This window comes from Vipera ursinii (genome assembly GCF_947247035.1).
Source record: "Vipera ursinii genome assembly, chromosome: 10".
Lineage (NCBI taxonomy): Eukaryota > Metazoa > Chordata > Lepidosauria > Squamata > Viperidae > Vipera > Vipera ursinii.
The window spans coordinates 1,004,639-1,027,441 of record NC_139520.1 but is presented as its reverse complement, the minus strand read 5'-3'; the positions used below and the strand labels follow the sequence as shown (position 1 = coordinate 1,027,441).

Sequence of the window (22,803 nt, the reverse complement as noted above, 5' to 3'; positions counted from 1 at the left end):
GGATACAGTGTACTTGTCCATTAGATTTCTGCAATCACTGCAACCTTCTAAGAAACAAGGGCCCAAGTTCGTAGGCCCCTTTCCTATCAAGCGCATCATCAACCTAGTCACTGTGGAATTGGAACTCCCCCAAACCCTAAGGCAGGTTCACCCTGTGTTTCATTGTAGCTTGCTGAAACCATAAATAATCTCGCCTCAGACCAAAAGCAACCCCTGCGCCACAGCCCATTATGGTAGATCAAAGAAACCTTAGATTCACGTAGGCATCATGGTGCTGTCCAATGTTTAGTAGCGCATACACATCCAGAAAACTCACAGAAACAGAACAACGCTGGCCAATATGGGAAAAAGAGGCATTCTCGTTGAGGTGGGCATTACTAACATGGCGCCAATTTTTAGAAGGAAATAAAATACCTTTCCAGGTCTGGACAGACCACAAAAATTTGGAAGCACTAAAAACGCCCAGGAAGCTCACTCCTAAGCAAGCCCGCTGGTCCCAACATTTTCACCGATTCAATTTCACTCTCAAACACTTACCGGGGGGAAAGAACTTCCTGGCAGATGCATTATCCCGCATGCCCCAATATAACAGCACAAGAGTTACTGACTTTAAACCACTTGTACCGGAACAACAACTGGCAGCACCAGTCACCACCAGGGCACAAGAAAAAATGAAGCCGAAGGTAGATAGCCAAACTGGAATAGAATTCAGGAAATCTTTGGAAAGTGATGAATGGTTCCAGAAAAATAAACATGTGTGCACAATTAAAGATGGACTGCCGTGGGTGGGGGAGAAGCTATATATACCTGCCACACAGAGAATCAATTTCATGCAACTGTGCCATGATACAAAATCAGCAGGACACTTTGGCTTTGTAAAAACCTTACACTTAACTAAAAGGCAATTTTGGTGGCCATCTATGAAAAAGGACATAGAAAGCTATGTGGGTAGCTGTCAAATTTGCGCGATGGCCAAAAGACTGCAAGGGAAACCGCCAGGTCTGTTACAACCGGTGGCAAACCCCTCAGCCCCATGGAAAGAAATAGCCATGGATTTTATCGTAGAACTGCCAGAAAGTAATGGAAACACCGTAGTCTGGACTGTCACAGATCTGTTCTCTAAGCAAGTACACTTCATACCTTGCCAAAAAATCCCGACTGCAAAAGCATTAGCAAAACTTTTTGTACAGCATATTTACAGATTGCACGGGGTACCACAACGCATCATATCTGACAGAGGGGTGCAATTTACGTCGGCATTTTGGAAAGAATTTTTATCCCTCTTAGGAACCACCCAAGGACTGTCATCTAGTCACCATCCTCAGACAGACGGAGCTTCTGAAAGACTTAATAATATACTTGAACAATATCTGAGATGCTATATTAATTTTCAGCAGTCCGACTGGACGGACCTACTGCCTTTTGCAGAAGTAGCGTATAATAATGCAGTCCACTCAAGCACAGGTTACACTCCTTTTCAAGTAGCTACAGGCCAGAGTTTCAACCCAATACCAGAACTAACCCCAAAAGAACCGGTTATCCCTGATCTGAAGGAATGGATTGCTCAATTACAAAATACATGGCCAATCGTTAGGAAAGCGTTGGAAGATGGCAGAAAAGCATACAAGACACAGGCAGACAAAAAAAGAACCGATCCAACACCATTTAGGGTAGGAGAGATGGTATATTTATCCACAAAATACCTGAAATCACTCCAACCCTGTAAAAAACTAGGACCAAAATATATTGGACCCTTTCCAATTAAAAGAATCATAAACCCAGTAACAGTTGAATTAGAACTACCCAAAAATCTTAGATGAATACACCCAACCTTCCACTGCAGTCTATTAAAGAGAGAACAACAATCTCCACTACGAGAAAAAATCCCACCACCACCACCCCCCATCATGGTGGAAGGAGAACAACATTTTGAAGTGAAAGAAATCTTAGATTCCAGAAAACACCATGGAACGATACAATATTTAGTGGCATGGAAACACCTCCCCTCCTCAGAAAATGAGTGGGTTAACAAACTCCATGTTAAAGCACCTAAGTTGCTTAAGAGGTTTCATACAGAATATCCAAACAAACCAGGCTAACATTTATATGTTTTCTTTCCCCACAGATGGACTCATCTTTTTTCTGAAAGGAGAGCCGAATGTCAGAATCCATTTATATCACATTTCATAATTGTATAGGTAGAACAACGTGCTATTACTGGGGATTCTGCCATCTCTCCGAGGGGGGGGGGAGAGGATGGTTACTAAAGCGATTTTCAAACAACAGGGGATGTTTTAACGGGGGAAGGGAGGGGGACAGACAGATCTGGTTTGTGTCTTCATTTACAACTGAAAAGGAAAGCAATAACCATAAAACCAAGGAGAGTTCCCTTTCCCATGGAAGGACCTGACACCTAGCAACTGACGACAGCCTGACCAAATGGATGAGGGGAGGGGCTGAAATGGGAATGGTTTATATAGGATTGAAATGTAACCTTTGTCAGATTCCGTCTTGTATTCCCACAATCGATTCCTTCCTAGTAAACATTTTCCTTTTGGACGACCGCGGTGTTGCAATGCATAATTACAGTGAGGCAGAGAGTCATCTCGAAAAGTGAAAGTGACAGATGTAAAAGGGGGTGCAAGTATAATATGCGGGTCAGCCCTCAGTCGAGCTGTCGCTAAAGAGTAAAGGCAAAGACATAAAGTCAGCAGCAGGGGAAAGCTTTGTGATAGCATGATAGGGCCGTACGCAACGTGCAGGGACCCACAATGTGCGATCCGGGAGTTGGACTGCAGCGTAGCCTTTTCCCCAGGTGATCAGGGGTACCCGTCCTTTCCAAGTAGGATCTGGTAGTTGCCTATAGTAAACAGAAGGTCTGGAGGTTGGACAAGGAGGGTTAGTGTCTTATGTCAATGCTGCTAACATCAGGTGATATTTCTTTGACAACAGATGGAAATGCAGTCATTTTTCTCTTTTGCTTTTAAAGCTTTTGATGCTGGGAGGGGGGATGTGGATGAGAGTCCAGTTCGTCACAAACAACTCAGACGTGGGAATCCGAGGTTACTTGAGCCGAGTTGATAATGATTTGGTGGGCTGGAGAGCTGGGGAGAGCCTGCATTTCAAGCTAATTGGGGAATGTGTTAGTTGGAGCAGGGGTTTTCAACCTTTTCACCCATTGTACCACTTTTAGGATAAGGCACTCTCCGAGTATCACCAGTTGCCCAGCAAGGTGTCAAAAACGTGACCAAAAAAAAAAAAAAAAAAAGAAAGGAAAAAAAATGATAAAGTACAGGTAGTCAACTTACATCATTTTGCTTAGTGACTGTTCGAAGTTACGATGGCAATGAAAAAAGTGACTTATGGCTATTTTTCACACTTATGACTGTTGCAGCATCCCCAGGGTCATGTGATTTACATTCGGATGCTTGGCAACTGAATCATACTTATGACGGTCAGTGTCCCAGAGTCATGTGATCACCCTTTGCAACTTTTTGACAAGCAAAGTCAATGGCTGGGGCGGGGGGGGGGAGAGGAGACAGCTCATCACTCAGGTTGCAGGGTGCCTGTGTGTGAGGAATCCATGGGTGGAGGGGGGTGGGACTAGGGTGGGTGCCCTCCTTCCCTCCCTTTCTCCTTTTGTCCTTCTTTCCTTCCTTCCTTCTCTCCCATCTCCCCCTCCCTCCTCCCTCCCTCCCTTCTCTGGGAGCTTGAGGTTGCTAAGTGAGGCCAGTAAATACTTGCTGCAAGGAAAGCAATTGGGACACGCAGCAGAGGCAATCCGCGTTTCTGAGCAGCGCTGAGCAACACACAGAAAGCAAACTGAAACAAAAACACAGGGACTGTCAGGAATGCAAGATCAGCGTGTGCTCGGAAACGCTGAATCTCGAGTTCCTCGTCCCAAATGCTTGCCTTGCTGCAAGGATAGAATTGGGACATGCAGCAGAGGGAATCTTTTCTGATCAGCTGATGACTCTGTACCCCTGGCCCCGACCTCCGCTGACGGGGCCAGCTGTACAGTTGCCAACAGTGGGGGGGAGGGGGTCAGGTCGGCGTGTTTTTCCCTCCACATTCTGAGGGCTTCGCCTAGCGCGGATCCAAAAAAAAAACACGTGTGCCTTGATTCCCACCTGTTGCTGCGGGATGAGTCCTGGGGACTCATTGCCGCTTTGCTTTCCCCTCCATAAAGAACATCGGGAAGAGGAGACGGAGGAGGAAAAGAAAATGGACAACCTACCTGCCGAGGCTGTCTCTGTCCCCTTCAGACTCAGGCTTGCTTCTGGCGGGAGGTTGCTAACAATGAGTCCAAGGAGAGGGCAGGGCCTCACTCTGCGCCTGCGCTCTTCACCTGCAGGCTGCCGGCAAGCAGCATGTTTTCTGGCAGCAAGTGAGCTGGTAAAGAGCGTGGGGGGGGCGGCAGGGAGAGGCGGGGGGCAGGAAGGCAATGCCACGTACCACCAGCCATGTGCTCACGTACCACCAGCGGTACGAGTACACCAGTTGAAAAGCTCTGAGTTGGAGCATGTAATTGTGCTTTCCTACTTTGTGCCCAGGGGAGGGGAATTCAGTTTTTGGCTTCGACTATGTAGTGCCGATACTATGTTTCTCGAATAAAAGATTCTTTAAGGTAAACAATGCCTCAAAGTTCTTTTGAAGAGTTTCATCTGTCCCCACCATGACATTTTATCTCCAATCTGATGGGAGGAGGCTGGGAGGAAACAAAACCCTGAGAACTTGCCTGGGATCGGCGCTTATCACCTCAGTTCCCATAACAACTTTGTACCTGAGGATAGAATGAAATCAAACTAGACATTTGGTCGTTGGGATGGGGTTTTGAATGGATGTTTAATGTAACGTTTCGCATAGGAAAACGTTGGATTTTGCTTTGCTCTTCTGCTATCACTGACTCTCAATAAAAGTTCCTTTTGAAACAATGCCTGTTTCAAGAATTCTGTTTTCTTGGAAGAACTAGATGAGGCAGGACCTTACAGGCCAGCAAGAATTGGGCAAGTCTAATTTCTGAGGGAAGAATGTTCCAGAGGGCAGAAAAGCTCTCTTCCTGCCTGTCTTTGGGGCACTCTTTGAGGGCAGGGTCAGAGCACAACTTGGCTGCCTTGCCTTTAACAGGATGGGTAGACACCACTGGAGAGAGAGGTCCCAGATGTAACACAGCCCCAATACAAGAAAGGCTCTAACCACCCCACCTCCAAATTTCACTCAAAAACATACTAACACTCAATGTAGCCCATGGACCACTGGTGCCACATGTGCAAGTGACTGACATTCATAAATGCATGCACTGCTGCACAGTGCAAGCTTCCAACTACTTTTCAAGGGGAGCCCCATGTAGATTGCATTGCAATTATCTAAATGGGAAATGACTAAGAGCTTCCCTATCCAGGAATGGATGCATAACACAAAGCTGTGCAAAGTCCATCTTGATCATGGCTGCCACCCTGTTCCTCAGGCAAGAACCCCAAAACTAGGAGGACCTCCATGCATGCACAAGAGTATAAACAAGGGGTGGAACATTCCTAGAACCAGGGGGGTCCTAAAATCCAAAGCCATTCAGTCTTACTGAGCCAAACCCTGCTGTTCCCCATCCAGGCCCCACAGCCTCCAGAACAGCGACAGGACTTCCATAGCATCACCTGAACAGCCTAGAATAAAGATGTCTATTTGGATATCATTAGACACTGTTTATTCCACCCTTCGATCTCATGTTCAACAGGAAAGGAAGTACCAAATCCTGTGGCACCCCAAATGAGAGGTCACAAGCTGGACCTCCCTTCCCCTATCATTACCAACTGGAACTGGCTCAAAAGAAAGGAGAAAAAGCACAACACTGTGCCACCAATCCCCTCCCCAAAGCCAGTCCAGAAAGATACCATGACTGATGGTATTGAAAGCTGCTAAGAGGGCAAGAGCAAGAGCAAGACTACCCCTGTCCTGCTCTTGCCAGAGGTCATCCAAGAATGCCATCACTGCCATCTCAGTCTCATACCTGGGCCTGAATCCTGACTGAAAGGGGTCCAGATAATCCACCTCTTCCATAGTTCTTTGAAGCTGCTGTGCAAATCTCAAAAGGTAAAGGTTGGAAACTCAACATAAATTGTCCAGTACTATTTTGTCTGTGATAGCCTCTTAGGGAAGGCTATCCTTAACAGACAATAGAACCATCTCTCAAAGAGGATTTAACCACCACTACGATGCATCCACATGTCACCTCCCAAGAGGCCTTAGCCAACTATTACAGAGCTGATATAACTAAGAAGCAGAACCCTGTTTACTTCCTCAGGTCCAACAGGATCAAACAGTCAGGAAAATGAATCAATTTACTTTCAAAATGTGTGCAGCCCAATATACAAATTGAATTGCCTGCCTCAAATTGTCTACTAGATTGTTTTTAACCTGGAAAATAGCAAACATAACTATAAAAATAGCAAACTCACAAAAATGTATAACTAAAAATTAACTGTATGCTTATCTTAAATGCTAAATAGAGGAAAACATGCTTTTTATGGTAGCAATATCCTCCAGAGAACATTTTCTTCATGCTACAGTCTAATCAAAAAATATCAAAAGTATTTGTTGTAGCAATGCAATCAAACATGGAAAATATCCCAAAAGACAGACTGGCCAAAAAATATGGAGTAGATCAAAACCTGTACTCTTACTCTCAGATAAAAAATGGAGCAAAGCAAACACAGCCCTTTTGACACTTCTAATTATAAACAAAATTAAGCACAGGAATTTTAATAAGTGGTAACATGAACTTAGTCCAAGCCATCTAACACAATTTGGATACTAATCTGGAGACAGCAAACTGTCAGCTGATGTCACCAGATGAAACACAGCTTTCAGCAAATGGATTGCAATAAGACCCATGTTTGTTATTTGCAGAAATTCAAGTAGTATGAAAAGCACAGTGGTACAAAATAAGCTGACAATGAGCTTATCTTCTTCCCATCACAATTCCAAAGTAGTGTGATGCTCCCCACTTACATGCTGTATTTCCTGCTGGCTGGCTCGGTAGTTTTTCTTAGTTAAATTGTCCACCAGGTAGCTGATTTGAGACAAGGCCAGCGAGAGCGAGTCAAGATTCATTGCTGGTTGGGGCGGAAGCAGGCGGCCGAGTCCGGCGCAAAATCACCATTATTCCCCTTTAGTCACCTCAGAGACAGGTTAATTTTTTTCCACTTAGACTGTATCTCAAGTTATATTGTGTCTTTAGTTCTTCTTTCCCAGTACTCCCAGTACGTCCTGAAACATGGCACCTGAAAAATAAAGCAGACATTTTTACATTAAGCATTAATAACACTATTTTTCATTTTATTCAGAAAAATGGTAGGAGCTGCAAAGTATAGGTTTAACACAGCAAAGAGGTTGACCAAACCTGAGAGAAGGCACATTGGGACACCCGATTCATAGCATCATTTCCTATGCACTACAATATAACTGTCCAGGAGAGTAATTTTTAATTCATTCACTGAACATCAAAGATGATTTCAGATATGGCCAATACACGGCCTACCAACCTATTCTCCAAGGGTTTTTCAGAATTGGATTTGCAAGACTGGGGGTGGGGGTGGGGAACGAACCTCAAACATACACAGCCATCAGGTCCCACCATTCTTCTCCTCCCACTTGCTATATGTCAAACATTAAAGGGTATTGGCTACTCTTTTCTCACATGTTCACACTCCCTCCCTTTCCCTAAACTTCAATAAACAATTCTAATTCTGCAACATAACTATGGTAAGTGCCTCTCTTTTGTTGCAGACAAATTCCATGGGTCATTACTATGCCCTAGAGCAGGGTGGATAAGAGTAAATGACAGATAGTATTACTTTAATACCAACAGAAACCTGATTTTAAAAAACATGATGCACAATGAATTCAGTCTATTTTACTTTTCTAGAGTCTGGTGTAGTGGTTAAAGGCACCAAGCCAGAAACTGGGAGACAGTGAGTTCTAGCTTAAACACAAAGTCAGCTGGGGACTTTGGGCCAGCCACTTTTGCTCAGTCCCAAAAATGATCCAGATAAAGAGGACAGCAGAGACAAGAACAGAAGGATGAAACAAAGTGACAGAAGACATTCTGACATGCCTAACAATTTGAGGCATGCATTTCTGGATTATGAGTTTCTATATTATATCTTCATTGGATTGATTTTACTTATTCACCAGGAAAGATTGGCCAAAAAAGCAGTGAGAATGACAGTGGCACTGGGACATCTGTATGTGATAGTCATCATTGTGAGTGGTGTTATAATGGCTGAGACCAGACAAGAGAGGGCTGCACTTGGCATAGCAGGCATAGTTACAAAGTTGGACTGCTGGTGAAGTGGCAAAGTACAGACCACTTCTAATCAGAGACAAAATGGCAGCGAGAAGAGTAGAACAGGCAGCCACTGCAGCTGTGATCTGTGGCAATGACACCTACAGGAAGTAGTGAGCAAGACTACTTGCTTGGGTTAGACCAGGGGTTGGCAACCTGAAACGGTGAAAGAGCCACTCAGAACCGGTTTCCTCACAAAAGAAAAAAGTAAGAGCTGCAAAAGGCAAGCGCACATGTGCATGCGCAGAACAGGCTTCATTGAAGTGGAGCCTAAGGCGAGACATGCATTGGCCCTGCCCCCCCCCCGGTCCAGCTCTCTTTGCAGCTCAATCCGAGGGGTCCCTCCGGTTTAACATCTTCTGCAACTTCACACGCACAACCACTTGCTCTTTCACACCCTGCCACAGGGGCAACCAAGGTGGAAATCTTCTGGTGCTCGCCCGCCTCCCTCACCTGCAAACTCCCGCCACCCCGCCTCTCCGCCAGGCAACACCCACCAGCTCCGAGACACCTTGTGAGTTGCCCTCCAGACTTGGTCCGCTCAGGAACGGCACAAACCCACCGCCCCTCCCTTGGTCCCCTTTTTGCTACTGTCCTCCCGGCCATCGCTGTGGCACGTGCCCAGCCCACCTGGCTCCCTTTTCCACAGCGCTCCCTTTGTTCCCCGCCGAACTTCCAACTCCCACCCACGTCCGGCTCTTGGAGCACCGCTTACAGCAGAGCAGCCACCCGGCACCTCTTGCCATGTGATGCCTCCCACGGACAGCCCCCTACGCTCTTCCGGCTTGCGCTACTCACCGACTGAGCGATTTCCCAGGATCACCACCTTTCAGTAGCACACGAACGGCAGAAGGAGGTGCGAGCTGTGAAGAAAAACTCCTCACAATCCGATTCTTCCAAGAGAAAGTCCCAGAGAGGGACTTGCATTACTTCAGAGATCTTGTTTTTATTCAGAAATTAAATTTCACATATGTTCAGAGATGTTCATGCCCAAGCAGGAGACGTGTGCGCGGTACCATAATCGAAGCCGCACGAGGAGCCGAGCTTAGCAAAAGCACCTCCGATGCCTTTTCCTCTGCCCGAGAAGCAAAATAAAGGGTGGCCAGGCGCTCAGGAGGCACACTTACGCTCAGTTGTATGTTTGAAACCCACGTGCTCCATTTGTAGTTGTGGCATTCTCAGCTCTACTTGGGCAAGTTCTTTATCACTCGGCCTGCCTGCCTTGCGGTAACCCACCCTTTCCTCTCCCCCCCCACTACTACCCTTCTCGCCAGCACTTGAAGCCGCCAGCACTTGGAGCCACCGCGGGGGAATCTCCGAGTGGAGGCGTAGAAAGGTAGTAGTGGGGGGGGAAGAGGAAAGGGTGGGTTGCTGCAAGGCAGGCGGGCTGAGCGATAAGGAGCTGGGGACGTCGTAACTACAAACGGAGCGCGTGGGTTCCAAACATACAGCTGAGCGTAAGCGCGCACCCTGGGCGCCCGGCCACCTTTTATTTTGCTTCTTGGGCGGAGAAAAATGCATCAGAGGTGCTTTTGCTAAGCTCGGCTCCTCGCGTGGCTTCAATTATGGTACCGCGCACACGTCTCCTGCTTGGGCATGAACATTGCCGAACATATGTGAAATTTAATTCCCGAATAAAAACAAGATCTCTGAAGTAATGCAAGTCCCTCTCTGGGACTTTCTCTGGGAAGAACTGGAGTACAAGTTTTTTTCCACAGCTCGCACCTTCTTCAGCTATCGGCGGCATCGCCCATACCCATTTGCCAAGTACTGCCTGCCCTGTCGCTGTTTGTGCAAGGACCTGGAGGGGATCCGCCTGCCCAGGGCTGGGTGGCAGCAAAGGGGGCAGTTCCTCTTGCTGCACCCTGTTGTAGGGGGCATCGTTTACCCTTCCCCTCTCTCATGGTGATGCAACACCTTCAGTCTCCAGATTCTGCTGTGACGTCACCTCCGCCTCCCCCTTCTGTCCACTGCCTGTCCTGAAGGAAGAGGAGCCGCCGCCACCGCAGCCTCCGCCTCCCCCTTCTCTCCACTGCCTGGCTCAAAGGAAGAGGAGCCACTGCCGCAGCTCTGCCAACCTTCGCCTCCCCCGCAGAACCAACTTCGTATGCCAGCCCCCATGGCGGCAGCAGTCCCCAAGGGCTGGGCAATCGTCCTGGTGGCTACGGCTCCCAGACAACAGCAAGAGGAAGGTGGCTGATGCTGTTGGGGAGGCCTAGTCCCCTCGCCGTGCCTGGCAGGCAGTACTTGACAAGCAGGTGGAGGCTGGCGGAGCTGCAGTGGCAGCTCCTCTTTCTTCGAGCCAGGCAGTGGAGAGAAGGGGGAGGCGGAGGTGACGTTGCGGCAGAATCTGGAGAATGAAGGGTAAACAGTGCCAACTCCGACAGGGTGCAGCGAGAGGAACCGCCCCCTCTGCTGCCACCCAGCCCTGGGCAGGTGGATCCCCATGTGGCAGCAGGGATGCCTCTAGGTCCCTGCACAAACGGCGACAGGGGAGGCGCGCCAATGGCTTGGACTTGCTGCAAAGTTCATCAGGCCTGGCAGGCACCGCGGGGGAATCTCTTGGAAGATCCACCGACCGCGGGACGGCCAAAAGGCAGGGGCCGACAGGCGAAGCTTCCAAGATCCCCGCCTGCCTTGCAGCAACCCACCCTCCCGGGCTAGCAGAGGTGGTGGCGGCGGAGCAGGGCGAGGGGAGACCCGCCGGGCAGGAAAGAGGCAGGCCCGGAGCAGGCGGATGACCATGCGGCGGTGGGGACACCTCTGGGTCCCTGGAGAAATGGTGATGTGTGTGTGTGTGTGTGTGTGTGTGTGTGTGTGTGTGTGTGTGTGTCAATGCTGTCAGCAGGAGTACTGGCTACAGCTGCTTGGGGAGGGATAAATGGTGCCCCCTCCAACCAGTCTGGGCCCGCCTGCATTTAGACGGGAGGGCAGGCAAGTGCAGGGCGCAGCGAGAGGAACCACCGCCTCTGCTGCTGCCGAGACATGGGCAGGCAAATCCACATCCACCACCTGGGCTAGCAGAGGTGGTGGCAGAGCAGGGCGAGGGGAGACCTGCCGGGCAGGGAAGAGGAGGGCCCGGGGCACCCTGAGACTGGCCACCCCCACCCATGCAGCAGGTAGAAAAAGGGCCCACTCACCTTTCCAGTCCTCCCGTCTCTTCCTCCGCTTCCACCACATGCAGTCCGAAGAAGCAGAGGTTTGTGGGGACTCCCACAAACGGCTTGTGGGCAGTCCCACAAACCAAAGAAGTTCAACCAATCAAATTCAAACTTCGCGAGGTGTGTGTGTGTGTGTGTGTGTGTGTGTGTGTGTGTGAAGTTTGAATTGATTGAACTTTTTTACTCCTACTTTTTTTTCGGAACTGCACATAGCGGAACCACAGGAGACAGCTTAAAGAGCCGTATGCGGCTCCAGAGCTGCGGGTTGCTGACCCGTCGGTTAGACCAGGGCTTTCCAGCTGGTGGTACATGGGGTCGCCTTCCTCCCCCCTGCCTCTGCTCCTTCCCAGCACTTGCTGCTGGAAAACAAGCTGCTTGGCGGCAGCCTGCCCTACAGGAACCCTACTGAGGGTGTGCGAAGAGCACAGGAGTAGAACAAGGCCCCGCCCTCCTCAGGGACTCATTGTGCAGCAACTGGATCGAACTCTTCTCGTGCGGGATCCGTGTCGTCCTTAGCCCTCTCTTACTTCAGAAGCAAGCGCAAGCCTGAAGGGGACAGACCTATCCACTCGCTCAGCAGGTAGGTGTTTGAGACCGCTCGCATCGCAGCCCTGAGCACCAACCTCACAACTCCCCTCCTTCTTTTCCCCCTTCTCTCTTTCTCTGTTGCGGCCTCACTCTCTTCCATCTTATTTTCCTCTCCCCCCCGCGAGTTTGTGGTACCCCTCACGGCCCTCACGTTGCCTCCCGGGGCTCGAGATGTTTCCCCCTCTCCTCTTCCCGAGTTGCCCGGCTTTACGGAGGGAAAAGCAAAGTGGCCAGACGGCGTTTCCTCCCCGAGGAGTCATCCCACAGCAACAGGTGGGAATCGAGGCCATTTGTTTTGATGATGCGCGCCAACAGAATGCGGGTGTGGAGGGAAAAATGTGCCCGCCTGACTCCCTACCCCTCCACTGTGGGGACTCCATACAGCCAGCACCAACCTCCGCCAACGGGCTGCAGTCCACAGAGAGCTCCCAGCGGGTCAGCGCAATGCCATGCACCCAGGAGGCTGCATCTGGGGCCACCAATCAGCTGGTGACTACATATGGCTAGTCCCGACCTCTGCCGACAGGCTCCAGTCGACCTGCCGCGACTCCATACAGCCGGCCCCGAACTCCGCAAGTGGAAAGCGAGCAAGATTGCCAGGAGCACGAATCGGCATGTGCTCAGAAACACCGATCTCGTGCTCCTGCGCATCTCACTTGCTTGAAGAAAGCAAGCTGAAAGCGAGTGAGATTTCCAGGAGCGCGACTCAGCGTATGCTCAGAAACACTGACCTCGCACTCCTGCGCATCTCGCTTGCTTTCTATCAACAGCTTTTGATGCCTTTCCATGTCTTCTAAATTTTGTTTCTCTGCTCCTTGGAAGAATCCACATAGTCCTCCAAACAAGGAGCTCAGTTTTTAAAAAGCAGTAGTATTGTTTCTGTGATCCCTGTCTTTGCTAATTATCTGTTTAGGTGCAGCCCTACCCCTATTTTAAAGGGAATAAAAGCTGAGTTAAAATCATAACCACACTGGAATTCATTTCTGAGCATAGATAGATTGCTTTCCTTATCTACCAACCACTTGCCATGGCATCTTGTCACTCTGCATGAGGAAAAAAGGTTCTCTTTTCAGACAGACAGTTCCTACATTCCCACAGTCCCCAAAGTATTCTCTTAAAAAAAAGGCAAGCACTTGCTCCATCCTACTGGACACCTCTCTAAGAACACAGGTTTTGAAATACTGAAACATAGAACTTGACAGGAAGCTTTATGATAGTACAAGTCATCACCAATGATTTCAGTCAGAAACTTATTGAGAGCTGTGTTATACCCAGTAAGTATTTACTGGCCTCACTTAAGAAGCAACCTCAAGCTCCCAGAGAAGGAAGGGAGGGAGGAGGGAAGCGGAGGGGGCGGGACAGATGGGAGGGCGGGAGAGATAGGAGGGAGGGAAGGAAGGGGAGATGAAGGGGGAAAGGAGGAAGGGACAAAGAAGGAGGGAAGAAAGGAAGGAAGGGACAATGGGAGAGAGGGAGGGCATCCACCCCAGTCCCACCCCCCTCCACCAGACCCAGGGATTCCCCCCACACAGGCACCCTGCAACCTGAGTGATGAGCTCCCCCCCCCCCGGCCACTGACTTCACTCGTCAAAAAGTTATAAAACTTGATCACGTGACCCTGGGACACTGTGACCATCATAAGTATGAATCAGTTGCCAAGCATCCAAACATAAATCACATGACACTGGGGATGCTGCAACAGTCATAAGTGTGAAAAATGGTCATAAGTCACTTTTTCAGTGCCGTTGTAACTTCAAACAGTCACTAAGCGAATTGTTCTAAGTTGAGGACTACCTGTACTTTATCATTTTTTCCCTCTCTTTTTTTGGTCATGTTTTTGACACCTTGCTGGGCGACAAAAGTGGTACAATGCAAAAAAATGAGGGAAATAGGATGGCCAAGTGAAGTGTAAGAGGAATTGAGATTCTGAGTTTCAACGCTTTAACATCATCTCAGAAGGTATCCTAAATAAGGACAATCTTGTTGAAATTTGGGAGGCTGCATGTAGTTGGTGGAGAAAGATTTCTTGGAATGTCAGCACCTCATATACAAAAGTCTGTCTCCATTATTTCCAATCACATCTTCCATTACCAGAAGAACTTATATTTTAGCAGTAGTGCAAACAAGGGATGGGGGAAGTGCTACTGGTCCACAGGTGGGGCAAAAAGGAGACAGCCCTGGGCCTAGTTGGAGCCTTCTGGACTATTTCTCTCACCCCTATAAATTGTTTAAGGGTGACACATAATGCGGGAGATTGGGGATGTAATGCAAGAATGTCTAGTCTAGCACTGATGTTACCTGGTTTGGGCAATGAAACATCTACAAGAAAACAACCAAGCACCAACCCTGAGCTACAAATATTCTCCTTTATTGGTACTTATATGCTTCATGGCCAGGAAGGCTTTGGCTGATGTCCTGTCTATGATGCTATCTAGAGTGGGAGGATTTTGCTACAGTGAATCATAAAGCATAGGGCATCACCATTACTCTATTAGACTACTGAAATGTACTGTATGTGGTGCAGCAGCTTGATTACTGGCATAATAGTTAACAAATATAGAATTACATCTACCAGTAGTTCTCACTTAACAACTGCTCCTTATCAACCATTCAGTTATGACAGTGCTGAAGAAGTAACCAGTCCTTCCACTTAAGAACATTGCTGCCGTTTCTGTGCTTCAGTCAGCTTCCAATAAACAGAATTAATGGAGAATCTGTTGAAGTCAAAGTCACATGGTGTCTCACTTAATGATCACAGTGGAAGTGAGATTGTAAGTCTATTGCAATTTAAGGTATCTTACAAAACAACCACATTGCTTAATGACAAAGTTGCCAGTTCCATCTGTTATCCTTAAGTGAGGACTACCTGACTAGTGAAGTCATTTCAGTGACTGCTAAGACCCAGTTCAAACTGCTAGTCATCACCTCAGTTCAAGATTAAGAGGGCATCAATTTATTCTCCATCGCATCTGAGCACAGAACAAGAAGCAAAGCTTGTCAGGGTTAGGGTTAAGGTTAAGGGTTAGAATTAAGGGTTAGGGTTAGGGTTAAAGGTTAGGGTTAAGGACTAAGCAATGGAACAACTTAACTCCTGTGCATGGATGTTTCACTGAAGGTTTTCAAGAAAAGATTGGATAATCATTTGTCTGGGATGGTAAGGATTCCTGCCTTGGGCAAGGGGTTGGACTAAGAAGACCTTGAAGGTCCTTTCCAGCCCTTTGAGTATTTTACTCTTATTACATACATGTTTATTACTGTATTCTTTTTAACACTGTAAGCCACCAAGAGTTACCTTGTGGCAGGGTGAATAATAATCGATGTTTTTAAAAAATAAATAAAAAAACAGATATTTTTTTTATTTTTATCAAATTTATTTTAATAAAATGCTTTTTGGAATTAAAATCTAAAGATAGTTTTCTATTTAAGATATATTAATAATTTAGTTTAGTCAGCATGAAATAGAGCTTAGTTATATAGCATGAGCTGTATATTCGGTAATATTTACATTTTTGGTAAACTCATTCAATGAATCCAAGCTCTGCAAGCTAAGATAACATGCACTGCATTGAATTTCACAGTAACCATGAAATAAATCATAAAACAAAGTTCAGGAATATTCCTTTATCCCATTGTTTTGCAAATCTTTGTACACTACAAACTGTCAGTCAGTCATAAAGGACTCAAATGTCTATACACTAATGCACAGAGTATGAACAGTAAGCAGGGTGAACTAGAAATTCAGGTAAATGAGGGCAGATATGATATTGTTGCCATTACGGAAACATGGTGGGACAAAACCTACAAATGGAACACACAGCTAGTTGCTCTCTATATAAGAAATAACTTTATCTCTACAGAAATAGAGCACAACAATGACGAAAACTGTAAACTTGAATGCATTTGGGTCAATATAAAAGGGGGGAAAATGACATTGCCATAGGTGTATACTATAGGCCGCCCAACCAAGCAGAGGAAATAGATGAACTTTTTGCTAGTCAGCTAACTAAGAAGCACATCACAATAGTAATGGGGGACTTTAATTACCCTGATATCAACTGGGAGACAAATTCTGCACCAAGTGGAAGATCAAACAGATTCCTGTCAAACCTAGCAGACAACTTTCTCTCCCAAAAAGTAGAGAAGGAAACTAGGGGATTAGCCATATTGGATTTAATTCTCACAAACAGAGATGAAATGATAGAAGGTGTCGAAGCCACAGGAACCTTGGGGGGAAGTGATCATGCAATATTGGAATTCAACATTCTGGAAGCACAAGCAATAGAACACAGCCAAACTAGAGTCTTGGACTTTAAAAGAGCTAATTTCAATAAACTTAGAGAGACCATGGGAAGAATTCCATGGATGAGAATCCTAAAGGGGAAAACAACTCAAGAAGCTTGGGAAATTTTGAAAAGCGAGATAATAAAGGCCCAGTCTAGTACAATACCAACAAAGAAGAAAAATAACAGCTCTCAAAAGAAACCAGCATGGCTGCATAAAGAACTCTCTGATAAATTGAAAGATAAAAAGGACAAGTATAAGAATTGGAAAGAGAGGCACATAACTAAGTCAGAATATCAGCAAATAGCCCGTGCCTGCAAAGATAAAGTGAGGAAAGCTTAAGGCTCAAAATGAACTAAGGCTTGCGACCAAAGTCAAAAATAACAAAAAAATGCTTCTTTCAACATATAAAAAACAAGAAAAAAATTAAGGAAATGATTGGTCCATTAGTGGGGGAAAGTGGCAAGAAGGTGACAGGCAATAGGGAGAAAGCAGAACTATTTAACTCGTTTTTTGCATCTGTCTTTACACAAAGGGAAAAAACAGTCCAACCTACCAAAACCAGTGCCATAAAAAACAGAATAGAAATGCAAGTTAAGATAGGCAAAAAAATGGTAAGTGAACACCTGTCCAGCCTAGACGAGTTCAAATCACCAGGACCAGGATTACACCCCAAAGTTCTCAAGGAACTGGCAGACGTGATCTCAGAACCACTGAACTATATTTTTCATAGTTCCTGGAGCACTGGGGAACCACCAGAGGATTGGAAGAGAGCTGATGTAGTTCCCATATTCAAAAAAGGGAAAAAAATAGATCCAGGAAACTACAGACCTATCAGCCTGACCTCAATACCTGGGAAGATTCTGGAAAAGATAATCAAATAACAAATCAGCGAACACCTTGATGCAAACGAAGTCATCACTAAAAGTCTACATGGGTTTGTCAAAAACAGATCATGCCAGACAAATCTTATTACATTCTTTGACCAAGTGACAAAACTAGTGGACCAGAGGAATGCTGTAGATATAATTTACTTGGACTTCAGTAAGGCATTTGATAAAGTAGATCACAACCTACTACTTGATAAGATAGAAAAATGTGGGTTAGATAGCATCACCACCAGATGGATTCGTAGCTGGCTGACAGGCCGTACTCAGTGTGTGGTCCTCAATGGAACTGCATCTACATGGAAGGAAGTGTGTAGTGGGGTGCCCCAGGGCTCTGTTCTGGGCCCAGTGCTCTTCAACATCTTCATCAACGATTTGGATGAGGAGATAGTTTCAAGTTTCAAGTTTTATTTAATTTGTATACCGCCCTTCTCCTTGGTAGGGACTCAGGGCGGTTCACAGGGCATATATAAAAAAAGACAATACAAAAATTAAAAAAGATTAAACCCATGCCCAGTTAAAAACAGTAATACAAATCTAAAACGACAAATTAAAACCCATAATCCCCCGTCAGGCCAGACCAGCCATTTCAAATAGGTGGGTCTTCAGGCCCCGACGGAAAGTTCGGAGGTCTGATGCCGTCCGGAGCTCCACCGGCAGTTGGTTCCATACTGCCGGAGCGCCCACAGAGAAGGCCCTCCCCCTGGGGGCCACCAGTCGGCATTCCTTGACTGGCGGCACCCTGAGGAGGCCCTCTCTGTGGGAACGCACAGGGCGGAGGGGAGTTGATGCCGGCAGCAGGTGGTCCCTGAGGTATCCCGGACCCATGCCATGTAAGGACTTAAAGATCGTAACCAAAACCTTGAACCTCACCCGAAAGACAACTGGTAACCAATGCAGCTCGCGGAGCAAAGGTGTAACATGGGAGTACCGGGAAACTCCCAAGACAACTCTCGCGGCCGCATTCTGTACCAGTTGGAGCCTCCGAGTGGTCTTCAAGGGAAGCCCCATGTAGAGAGCATTACAGTAGTCAAGGCGAGAGGTCACGAGCGCATGAGTGACCGTACACAGGGCATCCCGGTTCAGATAGGGTCGCAACTGGCGCACCAGGCGAACCTGGGCGAAAGCCCCCCTAGTCACGGCCACTATATGATCTTCCAGGGTAAGCCGTGAATCTAGGAGGACTCCCAAGTTGCGAGCCCTATCCACGGGGGGTAAGAGCTCACCCCCCATAGAAAGAGATGGAACATTTTGAATGTCCCGGGATGCCGGAATGTACAGCCACTCAGTCTTGTCAGGGTTGAGTTGAAGTCTGTTCCTCCCCATCCAGACCCGAACCGCCTCCAGGCAACGGGACATCACAGCGAGGGCATCACTGGGGTGGTTTGGGGTCGAAATAAAAAGTTGGGTATCATCGGCATATTGATGATACCCAACTCCAAAACCACGAATGATCTCACCCAGCGGTTTCATATAGATGTTGAACAGAAGGGGCGAGAGGACCGATCCCTGAGGAACTCCACAAGCGAGAGTCCTAGAGGTCGACCTCTGCCCCCCTGCCAACACCGACTGCGAGCGTCCCAGGAGATAGGAGGAGAACCACTGAAAAACTGTGCCTCCCACTCCCAATCCCCTGAGACGCCGCAGCAAGATACCATGGTCGATGGTATCGAAAGCCGCCGAGAGGTCTAATAGGACTAGGACAGAGGAATATCCCCTATCCCGAGCCCTCCAGAGATCATTCACCAGAGCGACCAATGCCGTCTCCATGCTGTGCCCGGGCCTGAAACCCGATTGGTAAGGGTCCAGATAATCCGCTTCATCCAGATAGATGGGGAACTCATCAAATTTGCAGACGACACCAAGCTGGCAGGAATAGCCAATACTCCAGAAGATAGGCTTAAGATACAGGAGGATCTGGACAGACTCGAACACTGGGCGCTATCTAACAAAATGAAATTCAATGGTGAAAAAAGTAAGGTTCTACATTTAGGCAAGAAAAATCAAATGCACAGGTATAGGTGGTACCTTGCTCAATAATAGTAACTGTGAGAGGGATCTCGGAGTCCTAGTAGACAATCACTTCAATATGAGCCAGCAGTGTGCTGCAGCTGCCAAAAAAGCCAACACAGTGCTAGGCTGCATTAACAGAGGGATAGAATCAAGATCAAGTGAAGTACTAATACCACTTTACAATGCTTTGGTAAGGCCACACCTGGAATACTGCATCCAGTTTTGGTCACCACGATGTAAAAAAGATGTCGAGACTTTAGAAAGGGTACAGAGAAGAGTAACAAAGATGATTAGAGGGCTGGAGGCTAAAACATATAGGGAACGGTTGCTGGAATCGGGTATGTGTAGTTTAACGAAGAGAAGAGTGAGGGGTGACATGATAGCAGTGTTCCAATATCTAAGGGGCTGCCACAAAGAAGAGGGAGTCAAGCTATTCTCCAAAGCACCTGAAAGCAGGACAAGAAGCAACGGATGGAAACTAGTCAAGGAGAGAAGCAACCTAGAATTAAGGAGAAGCTTCCTGACAGTTAGAACAATTAACCAGTGGAACAACCTGCCTCCAGAGGTGGTGAATGCTCCAACACTGGAGGTTTTTAAGAAGAGACTGGACAGCCATTTGCCTGAAATGATATAAGGTTTCCTGCCTGAGCAGGGGGCTGGACTAGATGACTTCCAAGGTCCCTTCCAACTTATTATTATTGTTGTTGTTGTTGTTGTTTGAAGAGAAATGCATCTGTACCAGGCTCCAAGTGTGAGGAGAAAGGGCAGGCAGTAAAAATGAAAGTGAAACCTTCTAAGCAGCTTATAAACCTTGCAATCTTTCTGCACATAGTTTGAAGTGCTTTATTCCTCCCTTGAGGAATAAAATGGCAGCAGGCCATAAAAGAGACCCAGTTTGTGAATATTTTAATGAAGTTCCTCTACCTATGGGTAAAGCAGGTATGCATGCACAATGCAAGGCCTGGTGGCCCAAATGAAACAACATCATGAGATGAGGAAAGAATCATGTTTGAAGAGGCAGGACCTTCCCATTGGTAAACTGTTTTTATTTCACTGTATTTTTTAGACTCCCATGAGGTATTGTTATACTAAAGCAATATATATCTATATATCTGCTATTGTTATTGCATGGCACTGCATTTTTATACAGCTGCCCAAAAAAGAAATAATGAGTTGAAATGTGTAAATATTCCTTTTTAGGCTGTACTGTGTGTGAATACAATGACTAGTTCACAGTAAGCATACATGGTTTAAATAATAAAATAACAGTACTGACTTTTTTGTTTAGGTGAAACCACCATCAACATAAAAGATTCTGGAAACTATCCCTTTTAAATCGCCATCCTCATGTTCTACAGCAGACATGTCAAACTTGCGCCATCATGCAACATATCAGAGCTTTTTCCCCATTGCTGGTGGGTGCGGTTTCATCGTGACGTGTTGGGCCCATGGGTCAGCAGTTTGATACACCTTTCAGAGTTATCTCTTCAGGATATTGCATAAGTCACATCATTTACACATATCTGCAATATATCACCTAAAAGAAACCATCTGAAACCACCGCCATAGAAATTTTGTGATAAAAAACAGATCAGAACAAAAGTTAATTGAAGAAAAAAATGCTCGGTTTATGCAACAAGCTCTTATTTCTGTCTGCTTGAAAACCCACACTTAGTTAATATGATTCAGTCCACCAAGTAGATTAGATGTTGCAGGGAAACTGCTGGATAAAGTATATGATGAAAAAATTATGCAATGTGCAACAAATCAATGTGCAACAAATTGTTAACCTAAGTCTTGATGGGTGGAGAAATGTCCACAATGATCCTATTGTACAAAAAAAAGAATATATTCTTTGCAGAAACAATTCAGGAAATGTACACACACCAGTATACTTAGTAGTAGCAGCAGCAGCAGCAGCAAAAGTTATTATAACATGCAAAAAAACCTCAAAATGTCAAGTATGCAGTTTGGCCACAGACAATACTGCAAATGTGTCCAAAATGAGAAGAAATTTAGAACATGAAGAAACTACCAAGCTAATAACATATAGTTGTAATGCTCATTTGATGCACCTCCTAGCCAAAGATTTCTGTGTCTCAGAAATAAAGAGTAATAATGTTGAAATTGCTAAATATTTCTGTAACATTTTGCAGCATCAGCTCTGAAAATAATGGGTGGAACCAAGCTAACGCTCCCACAAGATGTTAGATGGAGCTCTGTGGACTGTTTTGAACAATATATAAAAACTGGCCTATTCTGATGACCGTTTGTGAGCAAAATCGAGAAAAAATAGATGGCACTATCAAAGCCAAAATCCTCAAGATTGGGCTTAAGAGAAATGTTGAACATATGCTGAGCATCCTGAAACCCATTTCTAAAGCTTTAAACAAAATCCAGAAAAATAGTTGTTTTATTGCTGATGCTGTTGAAATTTGGAAGGAACTGAGTGAGCACTCAATTTCTGAGTGACAAGCAGAAATTACAAGATTTTAAAAAGTGAATGGGACAAGCACTGTCTCCAGCTCATTTTCTCGCAAACACTGTCAATATCCGGTACCAAGGTCAAACCTTAAGTGCTGAAGAAGAGGAGTCAGCCATGACAAGGGTATCCAGCAACCATCCATCTCTAGTGCCAACTATAATGAACTTCAGAGTTAAGGAGGAACCACTATTAGCTAGCATCCACTCTTCTGCTGCCCATGTCCCTCACCTTGTTGTGTCACTGCCGCATCACCAGCCATCCCATTAAAGTGAATGGTACTGTTGGTGAGTCAACAGTGGGTCAGAGGAGGAGCCACTGCAGGACAGAGATGACAGTTGCTCTTTTAAAATTATGATTTAAATTGAGTTGGTTTAAATCAAGCCTTTTTACTAGTTATTTTAAATCGTGATTTAAATCAACTTGATTTAAATCAAATCCACCTCATGGTGAGATTGGCAAAAAACAAATTTAATAAATAAACAAATAGGCACAAATGGTTAGTATTTTCAACAAGGTAGCCCTAAAATAAAAGCCAAAATAATTCTGTTAAAGAAAAAAGGTCAAAATACTTTGAAGCCAATGTATGGGGAAAATGCTCAGTTAAACTCACTGTTGCTAAAAGGAGGTGACACCCAGTTACAAAATCAAAAGTTTCATATACTTTTTCCACGAAATATAAGTGTGAACTGAACCGAACAGGTTCAATAAAGGCAGTCCTTGACTTACAACAGTTCATTTGTTTACTGTTCAAAGTTACAACAACACTGAACAAAGTAACTTATGGCCATTTTTCACACTTACAACCCTTGCAGCATTCCCATAGTCATGTGATTAAAATTTAGATGCTTAGCAACTGACTCATATTTATGACATTTGCAATCACTTTCTTCAATCTTCTCAGAAGTCAAGGAGGAAACAAATTCACTTAACACCCAAGTTACTAACTTAATAAGTGCAGCAATCCACTTTAACTGTGGCAAGAAAGGTTATAAAATGAGGCAAAATTTGCTTAACTGTCTCGCTTAATAACAGAAATTTTGGGCTCAA

General features: G+C 45.9%; 1 protein-coding gene across 5 annotated transcripts in view; it reads right to left on the bottom strand.

Moving 5' to 3' along the window:
* The window catches only part of CNOT1 (CCR4-NOT transcription complex subunit 1), a 160,559-nt gene that overhangs the window by 133,829 nt on the left and 3,927 nt on the right, over positions 1 to 22,803 (bottom strand). For all 5 annotated transcript variants that reach the window (XM_083370494.1, XM_083370496.1, XM_083370498.1 and 2 more), the window contains exon 2: positions 7,006 to 7,277. In XM_083370494.1, the coding sequence (XP_083226620.1) occupies positions 7,006 to 7,107 (102 nt within the window). In that variant the 5' untranslated portion in view covers positions 7,108 to 7,277. The remainder of the gene's footprint in view (positions 1 to 7,005; positions 7,278 to 22,803) is intronic.